Source organism: Phaseolus vulgaris, chromosome 1 (assembly GCF_000499845.2).
Source record: "Phaseolus vulgaris cultivar G19833 chromosome 1, P. vulgaris v2.0, whole genome shotgun sequence".
Taxonomy (NCBI): domain Eukaryota; kingdom Viridiplantae; phylum Streptophyta; class Magnoliopsida; order Fabales; family Fabaceae; genus Phaseolus; species Phaseolus vulgaris.
The window spans coordinates 18,754,425-18,769,664 of record NC_023759.2 but is presented as its reverse complement, the minus strand read 5'-3'; the positions used below and the strand labels follow the sequence as shown (position 1 = coordinate 18,769,664).

At 33.4% G+C, this 15,240-nt stretch overlaps 1 protein-coding gene across 1 annotated transcript; it reads left to right on the top strand.

Moving 5' to 3' along the window:
• The first annotated feature begins 2,142 nt into the window (after window positions 1-2,142).
• Window positions 2,143-9,713, top strand: LOC137813732 (acetyl-coenzyme A synthetase, chloroplastic/glyoxysomal). Its single transcript, XM_068616145.1, has 17 exons — window positions 2,143-2,615; window positions 2,784-2,927; window positions 3,075-3,230; window positions 3,369-3,491; window positions 3,711-3,879; window positions 5,012-5,094; window positions 5,410-5,511; window positions 5,610-5,698; window positions 5,793-5,883; window positions 6,590-6,703; window positions 7,273-7,428; window positions 7,663-7,731; window positions 7,845-8,020; window positions 8,198-8,254; window positions 8,421-8,511; window positions 8,601-8,699; window positions 9,194-9,713. The coding sequence occupies exons 1-17, from the start codon at window positions 2,265-2,267 to the stop codon at window positions 9,377-9,379; spliced, it is 2,256 nt and encodes a 751-aa protein (XP_068472246.1). The 5' UTR covers window positions 2,143-2,264; the 3' UTR covers window positions 9,380-9,713.
• The last annotated feature ends 5,527 nt before the right edge of the window (window positions 9,714-15,240 follow it).

The window sequence follows — 15,240 nt, the reverse complement described above, 5'->3', positions numbered from 1 at the left end:
TTGAAAGTGTCATAAAATGGGTAATCCCTTAATCAACTCACATCACCGGGAGACCATGAAGGATTCGCATGAGGGAAACGATCCCTTCCTGGCCTGTGTAAGAAAACAATCGATTATTCATTATTTATAATCGATTATATGTGATGACAAACATTTTATATTTAGCTAACATAATTGATTATCCGTTGTTTATAATCAATTATATGCAAAATTGGGAGAAATCCATGTTTGATTAGCTTGAGATAATTAATTATAAGCTTAACATAATTGATTATTATGTTTAAAAAGATGAAAATAAGTTTTTAAATACAAATATGTTAAATATCATCTTAGAGTTCGATTAAAATTTTACATTTTGATCATATTAAGATAATAAATAATAAAGAAAAGAACGGAGAAAATATCATCAAAATCTTAATCAAATTAAGAAGATACAATGTTTTGCCATGTTTTACTAACATTTTTATTTTACTATTTTAAAAAAAAAATTGACTTTTTTTAAAAACGAGTAAATATAGTTTCTTTTGTCCATTTAATAGATAAGGTTAGAATAATGACACTTAACATAAATAATAATGACACATTCTTCATAAAAGTTGAATTGTCAAAGGGAAGTAATATGTAAAAAGAGTAATGAATGCTACTTGTGAGTGCACTATCCCAACCACCATAAATTTGATGGAAGAAATTAGGTTAACTCATTTAAAATTATATTTCAATCCAAGAGCTTTTGCCTGATTAGTCCCTCCCACCTCATATTGCCTTGCATCACTTCTCAGCCTTTTTTTCTATTTTATTTTTCTTTCCATTGTCAGCAATGGTAAGAATCGGAGGTTCAGATAAAATGGTTCACTTTTTGTCATAAAGTCAATCTAATATGCACAAGGGGAACTTATTTTTATGAAAAGAAAATGTCATTGCTTTGATTCTCTGTCACGTAATAAATTATCACTTTTTTATTTTATTTCTCTACTTAACCACGTTACCTACTATTCTCTATGCCGCCCTTTTGACCGTTGGAATCATAACAAATTGACTTTGTTTTCATCATTTTTAGTTTTTTCAATCACACTTTTTTTTAAAACACCAAATTCATAAAGAATAAATAAATAAACAAATAAACTCCTAATCATTCTCTTCCTAAAAATCAAGAACATAAAATTGAATTTTGAAAGATCATCTCAAAGACCTCCTCAAAAACAAGTGGATTTAAAAACTTTCCAATAAAAACTGTGACCATTTGTTTTCTTTGTTTGTTGTGATCCTATGATTTTGACTATGATGTTTTTATATATATCATAGATAATTTTTTTGACTTTTGCAACCCCAAAGTTAGATTTTTTGAATACCATATGAAAGTATTTTGATTGGTGATTTAAATTTTCTTCACAATGTTTTTCGAAGCTAATATTTGATCTGATTAATATGTTTAGAAAAAGAAAACATTATTATTTTTTAGAAGATTACTTTTAGATTCATAATATGAAATAATTTTTTAGGATAAATTTGATAATTTTTATAATAATTATTTTAAAATTATTAAAATAACAACTTTTAACTGGTTTGCAATGAAAAGAAAGAGTGTAAAGAGGGAGAAGAGAAATGAAAGATCGAAGATCGAGACATATGAGACAAATTACTTTCCAAGGTCAATAGCGAGAAAAATTACAAATTACAAATATATGCTACATAATCGATTAAACAAAGCAACTTAATCCATTAACTTTAAATAAATATTTAACTTTTATTATAACGTAGTAAATAATTCAGAATATATAAATATAAATAATAATTAAATACTAACAATTATATTATACTATGATAAAATAAATAATTAAAATAAAAAATCTTAAAATTATTAACAAAATACAAAGAATTGAATATTTTAAATTAAAATAAATAAATAATTAAAATAAAAATATCAAAATAATAAATAAAATAAAATAATTAAATTTTGGATAATTTATTTTAAAATACTTTTACTCTGAAATATAACGTTTTTATTTATCAAGGTTTTATATTATATATTTTTGTATTTTAATATAAATTTAAATTTTCGAATTTTATATTTGAAATTAAATTAGTTTTGAAAATTAATTTCATAAAATTATATCACTTTCCTCTCTGGTCCTTTTTTTCCTTTCCCACTTTTCCCTTAATAGAATCGAATCCTTAATTATTTGAACGTGCACAGTGATTGTGCGGCTCTTCTGGTATTGTTTTATTAATTATAACTTTATATATCGGTTTTACAACTAGCCAAGATGATTCCTCTGTCCCATAACTCAGTCTCTGTTCATCTGGGTGGAGTGCCCCGTGACCCTCTTCACCCAATTGCTTTGGATCCCTCTCTTAATAAGCCTTCTTCTTCTCTTTCTCTGTTTTGGAATTGCAAGAGAAAAAGGTGGAAAATTTCTACTACTATGGCTTCTAATATCAAGACCAACAATTTCCTTCGCCATGTGGAATCAATGAAGCTTATGCCATCAGGGGCAGGTCACATTTCACACTTGAATGCTGTGATACTTGGTGATTCTCTCGCAACTGAAGAGGATGATTTCGTTCTTCCTAGTCATGACTTTGCTAGCCAAGCTAATGTTCAGTCCCCAGAACAGGTTTCATATATTGCAGCTTATGAATGTCTTCTGGGATTCAATTTAATGGTTTTGACTTATCAACAAATGAAGAGAAACAATGTTTTTTTTTGGAATTAACTCTTTGCGCAAGATTTTGTTAAAAAAATGATTTTTTAATGTGTGTTTTTGTGATTTGTGATCCATCAGTATCTGAAGATGTACAAGAGATCTATTGAGGACCCTGCTGGGTTCTGGTCTGAGATTGCGGCAGAGTTTTATTGGAAACAAAAATGGGGTCATAAAGTATGTGATGAAAATTTTGATGTAAGGAAAGGGAATATCAAGATTGAGGTAATTGATCTATTTCCATCATCCATTTTGGGTCTTGTTTTTGCCTTGCTTTTGTTTTTGTTTTTCCTTCTGATAGTGTTTGTTCAGAGGCTGAGTGTGTTTGTACCTTGTGTCGTGTCTCTGTTTTCTCTTGTTGCATTGCTTCAGTGGTTCAAGGGTGGGATCACCAACATCTGTTATAATTGCTTGGATAGAAATGTTGAAGCTGGACTTGGTGACAAGGTAGCTATTTACTGGGAAGGTAATGAACCTGGTTTGGATGGTAATTTGACGTACACCCAGCTTCTTCATCAAGTTTGCCAGGTTTGTTCTGACTTTTCTCTGTTTGCATACAATGAGGATAGTCCAGTTCCTCAAGTTTAGGTGGTAATATATTTTGTTTTTGAATTGTGAAGACTCAATGTAAAGTGGCCAAATAATTGAATATTTTTATTGTTTCAGCTTGCTAACTATCTGAAGGATAATGGTGTGAAAAAGGGAGATGCTGTAATTATTTATTTGCCTATGCTTATGGAGCTCCCCATCGCAATGCTTGCCTGTGCCCGGATTGGTGCTGTTCATTCGGTATCAACAAGAACTTCAAAATATTTTCCTTGTCCGCCATTTCTTGTTTACTCCTGTTAAACTACTATGCCCGGATTGGTGCTGTTCATTCGGTATCAACAAGAACTTCAAAATATTTTCCTTGTCCGCCATTTCTTGTTTACTCCTGTTAAACTACTAAATTGCTTAATATGTTTGACTTGCCTTTTGAGTTAATAGTTAGTATTTTCATCTGTTCAGGTTGTATTTGCTGGTTTTTCTGCAGAAGCTCTTGCCCAGAGAATCGTTGATTGTAAACCAAAAGTTGTAATTACTTGCAATGCTGTTAAAAGGGGCCCTAAGGTTCTCAATCTGAAAGATATTGTTGATGCTGCAATCAAGGATTCAGCCCAAAATGGAGTTTCTATTGGTGGGAATATCTTAATTTGTTTAATATTTCAGTTATATAATCACTGCAATATTGACCTGTTCTGATTTGCTGATTAAAATTCAGACATTAATGTGTAGACACACAAACACTAAGGGAGAGAGAGAGATCAATATAGAAAATACCAGTAGGAAGTTTATGATTGGTGACAGAAGTGGAGCTTTCTAGCATGTATATACTAGATAGGTCGAGCACGTTGAATAAAAAGTGTACTGTATTTTAACATTTTCTAGTTTGTCAATAAACACATCCTTGCGGGTGTTGTTCATATCTCTTCCCTTTTTCTTTTATTGTGTGATATTAAGTTTGTGACAAGTGAGTCCTATATCAGTTGGGCGTAGGACACAAATAATAATTTAAGTAGTTGCTGTCCCCTCTTAGCAGCCTGGCCTTTTGGAGTAGGCTTTATTCACAAATTTATTTGATAGTTTGAGAATGTCATATGATGAAAACCTAGCGCATAGAAATCAGTGACCATTTGAAATTTCATTTACAATAACCATTGCAAACTGACTTCACTTATATTGATATGGACTAATAAAGTAGGCTGGGATATTCTAAAACTTCCCCCATGATGGTTCTGGATGAAACCCAGAGCACCAAAATTACTTAGGTATATCAGAAGGGTAGAAGGACCATCATCGGATCAGGCACAGGGAGAGAGATGAAGGAGACAATATACTCCTTAACTATTTACCATACTGTCAGTCTATATAATAAGGAGAAATAAGGCGCATGAGCATGTGGGGGTAGGGAGGAGGGAGGGATTTTGGTTAGAACTTGGGAGAGACTGGCCTCTCAAATCGTTTAGGAGATTTTCTTCTTTAGTTTATGCAACACTGGGTCTGAATTCATTTGGTTTAGATCCATTATCAATACAAAAATAGTTCACATATATCTTTTCCTGCACATTATCTCTGTTATCTAGCAGTTCTTGTCTATCCCTCTTGACCTGTTTCCCAATCTAACAGACATTTGCAACTGAACTGACCTGTTTCCCATCCTTTAGGGTTTTTGAAGATGTATATGTTACATCCATAATCTCTGGTTCATTATGTTCTCTTTATTAAATTCCTTGATCTTATTCTCTTGCTTTTTTTTCTTGTCTCAACAGATAAATGCTTAGTTTATGAAAACTCATTGGCAACGAAGAGGGAAGATACCAAATGGAAGGATGGGCGTGATATATGGTGGCAGGTTGGTATATAAAATCCCCATTTAGCAGATAAACTTTCACATGGTTAACTAAGTGTAGAATCATGATTCTATTTTCCGTACTCTGCAAACTGTCTGCATGCCATGCCAAATAATTAGTTACATAATTGTTTCAGTATGAATTTCTTCAGTTATTTCAAACAGATTAGTTTGTTTCATATGATAAGGTTGCTATGAGTCTTGAATTTCTGTTTAACAGTGCTAAATATGTTTTCAATTTCCAACGTTGTCCACGATTATGATAAACTTCATACTTCTTTTGAACATTTTTTTGGCTACCTTTGACTGGTTTTGCAGGATGTCGTTCCTCAATATCCAACTAGTTGTCCAGTGGAGTGGGTCGATGCCGAGGACCCACTTTTTCTACTCTATACAAGTGGGAGCACAGGCAAACCTAAGGTATCATTGTGCTGTTACTGCTGTACACTACGTCATGTTTCTTTTTTTTTCCTTTCTTTATTTCAGCTGCTGCTTTCTAATATTTATGTTCCTAAAAGGGTGTCTTGCATACAACTGGTGGTTACATGGTGTACACTGCAACGACATTCAAGTATGCATTTGACTACAAGCAGTCTGACATCTACTGGTATCCCCTAGAAGCATTTTCTTCTACCTTTTTGACACGTTCTTGATGAATATGGTTCACTACTGTTATGTAATGCTTTATACTCTGACTACAGGTGTACAGCAGATTGTGGTTGGATTACCGGGCATAGCTATGTCACTTATGGACCCATGCTCAATGGTGCATCTGTTATTGTGTATGAAGGGGTAATAAAAATTTTCTTAAAACATAGTTGTTTATTTATATGTGCGGCAGAGCTAGAGAAAATGAATCCAAGTGACATGCTAGCAGTGGAACCGAAAAGACCAATTTAACCATAAATTAATATATTGCTACAATTTAAGGATTCTGAAAAATGGTTTGATCATGTGAGAAGAAGAATGATTGAAGCCCAGTTGAACAGATAGAGGTTAGCTTAGCTTATAAGCAGTGTAGGAAAATGAAGAAAAACTTAGTAAAACCAATTTAGACTTTAGATCGAATTTCATCTCTGAAGACTTGGGCTCAATGATATTCTTTGATAAAGTAGCCAACCACACCCAGTGGGAAAAACTATTTGGTCGTTGCTTCTTGATGTTAACAATTCTAAAAAACAAAAGTACAGATTGTGTTATACCAGTGAGAAAAGAGTTTTTTATTGGCTCGCAGAATAGTTACGGAACAGCAAAAACAAAATGAGCACCTAAAATGCATTTTAAAGTGACTACTTCATGTATCAATAGTTGACATACTGAGTTTTGGAGATACACTAGTTGTCTTGGCAACATATCTATATCTATATACATATTTACAGGCTTTATAAATAAAAGTAAGATAATCTCCGGAAACATCATAGTATTGGCATGTTGAGTTCATAGATAGAAAATTACGAGTCAATGAGTTGATAAGAAATATTTCACAACCTGAATGCAGGCTCCTAATTATCCTGATGCTGGGCGATGTTGGGACATTGTTGACAAATATAAAGTGACATTATTTTACACTGCCCCCACACTGGTGCGGTCCCTCATGCGTGATGGTGATGATGTAAGATTCCTCATGATTCCGTGTGTTTCTCTATCAAAATTGATTTGACTATGAATGAATGCTTTTGTTTACACACACAACCTGGCACGTCTCATCTCTTTTGGTTCTACTCTTGTCATACCTAAAATTAGTTTTACTTGGAAGGATTTAGAAACGTAGTCTTGTTGCAATGTTAAAAGAAGTTAACTGTTGTTGTGTTCAGAAAATCCTGTTTATATTGTTTCCATTGCCAATATTTTAGATCAAAAACAAAATAATTATTTTGTAGTCCTTATGAAAACAAAAAATGTTTTCTCAAACCAAATAGGTCCTTAAATTATTCAAGATTATTTATTATAAATCTTCATCCAAAAGAAGCTTATATAAATCATGATGTAAAATTGATATCTTAGCATCTCTTATAGGAATATAACTAGTAGTTTATGTTGATAGATAGTTTCAATAAATTTCCAACTACAATATCTGAACATATTGATAGAACAAGGGAACTGTGATGTAATAGTATGTAGACTTCCATTGATTCTTAATTTAATTATTGTTGTTCATTCAAATCATTGTAATCTGTGCAGTTTGTTACTCGCTACTCAAGGAAATCTTTACGAGTCCTAGGAAGTGTAGGTGAGCCAATAAATCCAAGTGCATGGAGGTGGTTTTACAATGTAGTTGGAGATTCAAGGTGCCCTATCTCTGACACTTGGTGGCAAACAGAAACGGGTGGCTTCATGGTATTGTAGCTTCCAATGATTATCTGTTAAATTTGGTTCTAATGGCTGGCAATGAACATAGATAGACTCATTCCATTACTCACAAATTCAATTAATTTGTTGCATACCACATGTGCACATCTCAGGAGGTAATGGAGATTTTGGGTTGCCCCCCACACACACACCGAGTGAGATGCTAATCATGTCTATGCACTTCTTTCTCTGGGTCTAATTTTTTTTTTCTGTTGCTTACAGATAACTCCACTACCAGGTGCTTGGCCCCAGAAACCCGGTTCTGCAACTTTCCCTTTCTTTGGAGTTCAGGTCTTCTATGCTGACCTTATGTGTTTCTTTTGTAATTTAATGTAAACTTTTTTTACTTCTAGTTTACTATTTCCCTTTGCCTTCATCAGTGACTAATCTATTTGTAACTGTAGCCTGTCATAGTGGATGAAAATGGTGTAGAAATAGAAGGTGAGTGCAATGGATATTTGTGTGTTAAGAAATCGTGGCCTGGAGCTTTCAGAACTCTGTATGGTGATCATGAAAGATATGAAACAACATATTTCAAGGCATTTGCGGGATACTATTTCAGTGGCGATGGTTGCAGCAGGTTAGTGTTTTGCTAGAACTATATGCCAGTTTCCAGGATTCTGGTCTAATAATCTTTGAATTTGAATTTAGCCTACGTGAATTAAATTTCTGTAGTTTTAGCTCGAATAGGGAAATACCACCAGAACACGAGACAATGTGCGGGATGATTATAATTTGCCCTTTAACTTTGTTTCAGGGATAAAGATGGATACCATTGGCTCACTGGAAGAGTTGATGATGTCATCAATGTCAGGTATTCTTTAAATTTTGAAATCTCTTTCTGATGATTCCTCAATCTTACAATTTTCTTCTTTACAGATACAGGCACGAAAACACTAATAGAAATGTCTATCTTCCATGTGGTTCTAATCTAATCTTTTTGGTGTTCTAATCTAATCATATAGTCGTGTTATATGCAGTGGGCATCGGATTGGCACAGCTGAAGTGGAATCAGCTCTAGTTTCACATCCGAAATGTGCAGAGGCTGCTGTGGTTGGTGTGGAGCACGCGGTATGTATTGAATGCATCGTATTCTTTCTGTGTGCTGGTCATCAAGTATCCAAATGATTGCTGCTAATCAACTACCATTACTACTGTAGGTGAAAGGACAGGGTATCTATGCATTTGTTACAATGGTGGATGGTGTTCAATACAGTGAAGAACTACGGAAGGAGCTCATACTCACTGTTCGAAAGCAGGTCTCTACTTCAAACTGACAACATAGAACTACTGTGTCTTGCTCTAGATATTACTTTGTTGAGTTATTACTCTGTTTTCCTTACACAATTTTCCTGGAAAAATATCACATTTTTCTGCACCAGTACCAGGTAATAATGGCTTTTGTATAGTTTTGTTGAAGATTCCACACTGATTAAACATATGATTAAATTATAATATATATATATATATATATATAAAAATGGGTGAATCACCCTCGTTTTGTTTTATTTATGGGATTTTTATCATCTCACAAAATGGTGTGAACCAATGTCATAAATAATTGGAAATTGTATTATTTTATTGAAAACTACTTAAAAGATGTATTGCAATCTCTTTTTTGGTTGTTGTTGTTGGTTCCCTTGGTAAGTAATTTTGTGAATCCTGTGGTACCTCAGACAACATTTCAAATCTTTGCTTTGTATGAATATATATAAAGGAATGATTGATGAGATTATTTTGTTGAACATTTCAGATTGGAGCCTTTGCAGCACCTGACAAAATCCATTGGGCACCTGGCCTTCCAAAAACAAGGAGTGGAAAGATAATGCGAAGAGTTCTGAGAAAAATTGCTTCCAGGCAGTTGGATGAACTTGGAGATACAAGTACCCTTGCAGATCCAAACGTGGTCAATCAACTTATCGAACTTGCTGATTCTTGAAGCCACAAACTATGTATTATTATAGGTATGAGAAATGCTAGTAAACACACTGTTGCGCACTCTTTATTATTAACTAAAATTTATTGGAAATCACAACTTTATGAGTTACCACTCTTTATTTAATAAATTTGACAAAGATTTTGTAGTTTCCAATAAATTTTTAACAGTAGAGAGTGTATTTGAATAACTGTTAGAGTGTGAATTAATAGTAATTCTCGGAAGCTACACTAGCCAGGGATAAGTAAAGGGACAATTTTGCCTGTGTATGTGTACTTTTATGGTCAATGTTAGTGCTTGTGAAATAATAAATAAATCATCAATTCCTTTCTTAAAATTCTCTTCTCTCTATTTATATAAACAGTTCCAATCTGCACTCTTTTTTTATTCCATAAAAATAAATATTAAATTAGTGAGTTAATGGTGGGGGATGGGGAAACGAATTAAACATTCCTTGCAACCCCGGTCTTTAACGGCAATTTCTCCCCCTGCACCATATATTTTTTATTTGCACCCAACATAAGTTTCTAATCTCAACTTTGTTCTTATCACATATTTGCGTACCGATAATCTCAACTTTGTCCTTGTCACATATTTGCGTACCGATGTTAATATCCGGAAGTCACATATTTGTCTACAGATATTGACATTCGGAAGTGTTAGCATATTTGCCATTAATTGAAAAGCACATGTTATTGACTTCCAGATTTCAACATCTTGAATCATTTGAAACCCTTGAACTTATGAATTTTCACATCCGGAACAGCTACGGATATCCATATCCAAGGCAAAAAATTAGTTATAACCTTCTGGACATAAGCATCCAGTACAACTTCGGATATGCATGTTCGGAATAGAAAAATACTTCCGGACATTGATATCCAAAAGTCACACAATTTGCAAAAACTTACTGCACTGCATATCAGTTTCCACAACCATAACTCTTCTCCTCCTCTCCGTTGTTGTGCCTTAGGAACTCAGTGGTGTGTGTTGGGTGTCGTCGTGCCTTAGGTACGTAAGATTGGGTGCGTAAGGGTTGTTGTAGAAGAATGCATTGTTGTAGTGGAAACCTAAGTTTTATTTCATTAAGGATACAATAGACATTTTACATTGCTCATTAAAGGCACACATGATATGGTGTAGGGAGAATTTGTCATCTTTAACCTATTAAGCATGTCAAACTCATCAACTTTACTTCAATTTAACAAATTATGGAGATAGTCAACCACATTACTTTCCTCGATAGGCTTTTGCTTCCCATACCCTATGACTACCATTTGCACCCATACTCCATACTAATAACTAAAAAGACTGAAATATTGTTGATGTATAACTTAATCTCCAACCCTAATTCCCCCCCTTACCTTTTATGTTGGTTGCCTCTTCTTTCTTGCTCCCATATTGCCTCTTCTCTGCTGCTCCCATGTTGGCACTACACTCCATTGTTGTCACTTTGCGCCTTCTACTGTTGAGATTGAGTGAGAGTGTTTTGCTTCTTCTCCAACAACTTTTTCATCTTTTTTCCAAAACCACTACACTGTTGCAGGTGATTCAAACTTTTTCTACTTTCTACATAGCTTAATTTGGAAACCTCCAAGATTGCTTAATCCATACCATTTTCAAATTATGCAATCCATAAAGAAGGTGTTTGTTAAAACATGTTTTTGAATTGTAATTTTAGAACACCTTTCTGGATTGTTCAATCCGAAGCATATTTCTAGAATTCGTCATCTAGAAACATGTTTTAGATTGACAATCTAAAAAAGGTGTTACAAAATGACCAATTCGAAAACATGTTCTGGATTAGACAATCGTGAAAGGTGTTTTGGAATTACCAATTTAGAACATGTTTTTGGAATTTGTATTCCAAAGCATGTTTTTTTTATTTGTTATTAATACTGATTTAGCATATGTTCTTACTTAATAATATTTAGATATTTGTTTTGTGTATTTGCAGATAGTCATGGTTAGAATTAGAGGAAGTAATTCTCAATCTGGTCACAAGCCTTTGTAAAATGAAGATAATGTGGACAACCTAGTTTCATTCATGAGGACGACAAAGACATGAAGGTTCAAGTTGATGAACCTCACTTAGTGTTGGTTGATTCTTTTTTGGGAGGGGGGTCCATTGACACCTCATCACTCAAAAATTATGAGGAACATGTTGCTCATCATCTATGGGATGGAGTGGTATGAAATTATGTTGTCTATTACATTAGACTATCTATTTTAAATACTACCTAAATATTTATTGGTAAAGTAGGTGTTTTGTGGACAGAGATCAATAAGTTGGGTCCTCCGCATGAGCATATAAAAAACACATTGGAGTTATCTACGTTATCAGCTCTTGTTAAGACTAGTTATGAGGCTACTGCATTTGTTGAGAGCATAGTGATTCAATTTTTTTGCATCTACCTATTGGTGAGATGACCATCACACCTGATGATGTGTCTAATTTGTTGCACCATCCAATTGTGGGGGAAATTATACACTTATGTCACTTTAGACAGTGTTGTAGAAACAAAGGTGTTAGTAGAAGTGTTTTGTGTTTATTGTGTTGCTGCATAAATAAGACAATACAAAGTGGTCATGTGTGTTAGAGATTGTTAAGAAAAATTTATGATAATGTATGTAGGAAAAGGAAATGCACCATTTCAACACGAGTATATGTATCGGCAATTCGGTTATGCTTGTTATACAAATACAAAGTAGTTCGCTAGGTATGCAACTTTGTTACTGGTTAGTGTTATAAATGTTTTACTATTTGTTAGGGCATTATTTTTGTCTAGTGACTTGAGTTATAACCTAAAGCAAAATATACTTGGAGTTGAAGGCACAAGCTAACAGGAAAATGTTAAAGCTTAAAATAAATTACACTTTACCTACAAGTGAAGCTAAGTTATTTTTTCTTTGGATAAAAGAATTGAGGATGTGAACTTGGCTAGATGGGTTGATGTTGTAAAGGGAAGGATTCATGGGTTGAAAAGTCATGATTGTCATGTATTCATGGAGACATTACTTCCTATTGTGTTTAGCTCATTGCCAATGCATGTTTTAAATCTTCTTATTAAAATTAATCATTTCTTCAAAGATTTGTGCTCTGCAACATTGAATAATGAATCACTAACAAGGATGGAGCAAAATATTCCAATCGTTATTTGCATGTTGGAGAGAATATTTCCTCCTGGATTCTTTGATTCAATGAAACATCTCCCTATTTGTGTAGTTTCGAATTTATGATGGAGTTGAGAAAGGTTGCAGAAGCACTTGGAACTTAAAGAAATTAAAGTGAAGTGAATTAGGGAGAGTGAGAGGTTAAGCCAACTCACTAGGCAAAGTTCTAAGGAAGCTACTAAGGGTTCTACCCTAGAGAGAGCTAAGACAATGTATGAGACTGAATTTTGACAGCATAACACTTATTTAATTCCAAGCTTCTTTACATGTAATCTGCCCACTTATTTATATAGTGTAAGGGGTTGGACATTTTGGAGTCAAAATTTGAAAATTCAAAAATAAACTCTCCAATGACAAGGTGCCATGTGAACTTATGCTTTCCATGTGTAGTTCACACCTTCCATGCTAAACTCTCTCCATCTTAGGCTTCCATGTGGACGTCCACGTGCTATTTGTCAAGGTAATTTTCGTCCTTTATTATACCCTAGATGGGCTAGGGTTACATTGGGCTAAAAAAGCTCAATTGTTACCCTAACTAGACCTAATCTACTATTGGCCCAAATACAAGGCCAGAAACCAACACTACTCAGTCCAAATATTTGGCCCAATTATTTTATGCTACTAGGCCCAATGCATGACCCATGAAGTCCTAAACAACTTTATACAATTATTTAAGCTAAAGCTTGACCCAAAAAATAATGTTCACTAGTCTCTTCTGAAGTCAGCCGAAACTCAGTATTTTTGTGTTCTTCTGACCATAGGTCTAATTAATGTTTTGATGACTTTGAGGTCTTCTTGGATATGCTTTGTAGATTACTTAATCCTAGAGTTGTCCTTTTGATTGAGCCTACATGAGGGCAAAGAGATGATTGAAATTGTGGTTGGGAATGAATTGCATGATAATTCTGATTTTGAGTTTGAATAATTATTTAACTTTGAGATTTTTTCTGAAGGGGAAGAGGAGGAGGGATTTGCCCTATTGGATAATATTGAAGACAATTATGTTGCGATTAAAGAAGAGTCGGATAATTACAAAACATAAGACAATTTCTTTCATGTTTTGAACTTAAAATTAATGATTATTTGATTTGATGTTAGTGTTATTTGAACTTCTAGACATAATGATGGTGTTGCCTTCATGAGTGATTGGATTTCTTGATTTGTTGAGAGGATTGGAAGAAGCTAATGGATGAAATGGACAAGGATGGCTCCAATGGATCTATGGTTTCCTTGAAGGTGCATGAGAGGTAGGGAGGTGATTGGTTGGGCCATATCACTTGGAGAGGTAAAGAAGAAGATCAAGGTGTCTAGTGAGAAAGCTTGCAAACTTGGGCTATTCACTCATATATTGATCTTAGAATTTTATGAGCCAAACACCTCTTTACATAGGGTAGATGTCCAGCCAATGTAGAAAGAAAATGGTGGGAAAATTCAAATGCTAGAGGTTTGAAATTGGCGCCTATTTTGGAGTCACAAGGAAAGCATGACAAAGGTGTGCTTCATGTGACTCTTTTTAGGTTTAGGACTAGACTAAGTAAATTTAGAAGTCTTCTAGAAACCCTAATTCAACCTAGGTTGTTTTTTAGTTGACTAATTCAACCCTAATTATAATTAAGAAAAAAATACAAGTAAAATTTGTATTCTATTTTTGGCAAGAAAATAAATTCTATTCTACAATTCTTTACTAGGTTATGACATTTTTGAACATGTAGAGGAATGTGTCTCTGCCATCAGTAGTAGAGTCTCAATCTTCTTGTATCTTCCTTGTCATGGATCTAGTGATTGGGTCTGATCTTAACCTTCTTCCATCACATAATATTATTATTAGTTATGATTATCTTTTTCATTATTTTATATTTTTTTAAAGTTATTTATATGTATATATTGTATTTATTTTTACCACAATGTTTCTATCATAACCCATTAAGAGTTTCGTTATAACTTCATAAAGGATTTTTAGAATTCCTGATATTTTTTTAATGCGATTTTGATAACACTAATAAATTGAGAAGAACAAGAAAGATATAGAAAGATATAGTGAAAAAAAAAAGGTAAAGAAGGTTAAAAAAATATAGTGAAAGCACATAAAGGAGAAGCACAAATGAGAACATACCAAAAGAAGAAAATAAAATGGGTAGAAAAAGAAGAACAATAGAAACTTAGCGGAACACGGATCCAGTATGAAACACTCTAGTGGAGAACAGAGGAAGAGAAAGTTGGAAAAGAAGAACAAATTTGGTGATATCACGTTCTCAGGCTCTCTTACTTTTGATAGCTAGAGTAATTAATTTATGTTTTAATATCTGAAGTTTTGATATATCACCTGGATGTTAAATTTTATCAATTAGAAGACACTTGGCCCACCAACTTCAGCTTTCCACCAGCTACCACCTTATGTTCTAATGATTATTTTAATCAATAAGAAGAAAAATAAGTGTCTGGGGTTAAAGTTAAAGTTATGTCTGGGGTTATTTTTTTCCCAGCCCAACAAACCACATTGGTCCCCACATTTTTTCAAGATAAAAATAAATAAATTATAACAATAAATAAATTTTTAAATAATAAGTTAATAAAATATGTTTTAATCCTCATAAACCAAAATAAAAAAAAATATAGGTTGTCATTTGTACTATAAAAAGAATTTGTTTTCTTTTTGTTATTTTTTTATATAAAATTATTTAAGTTTTTGT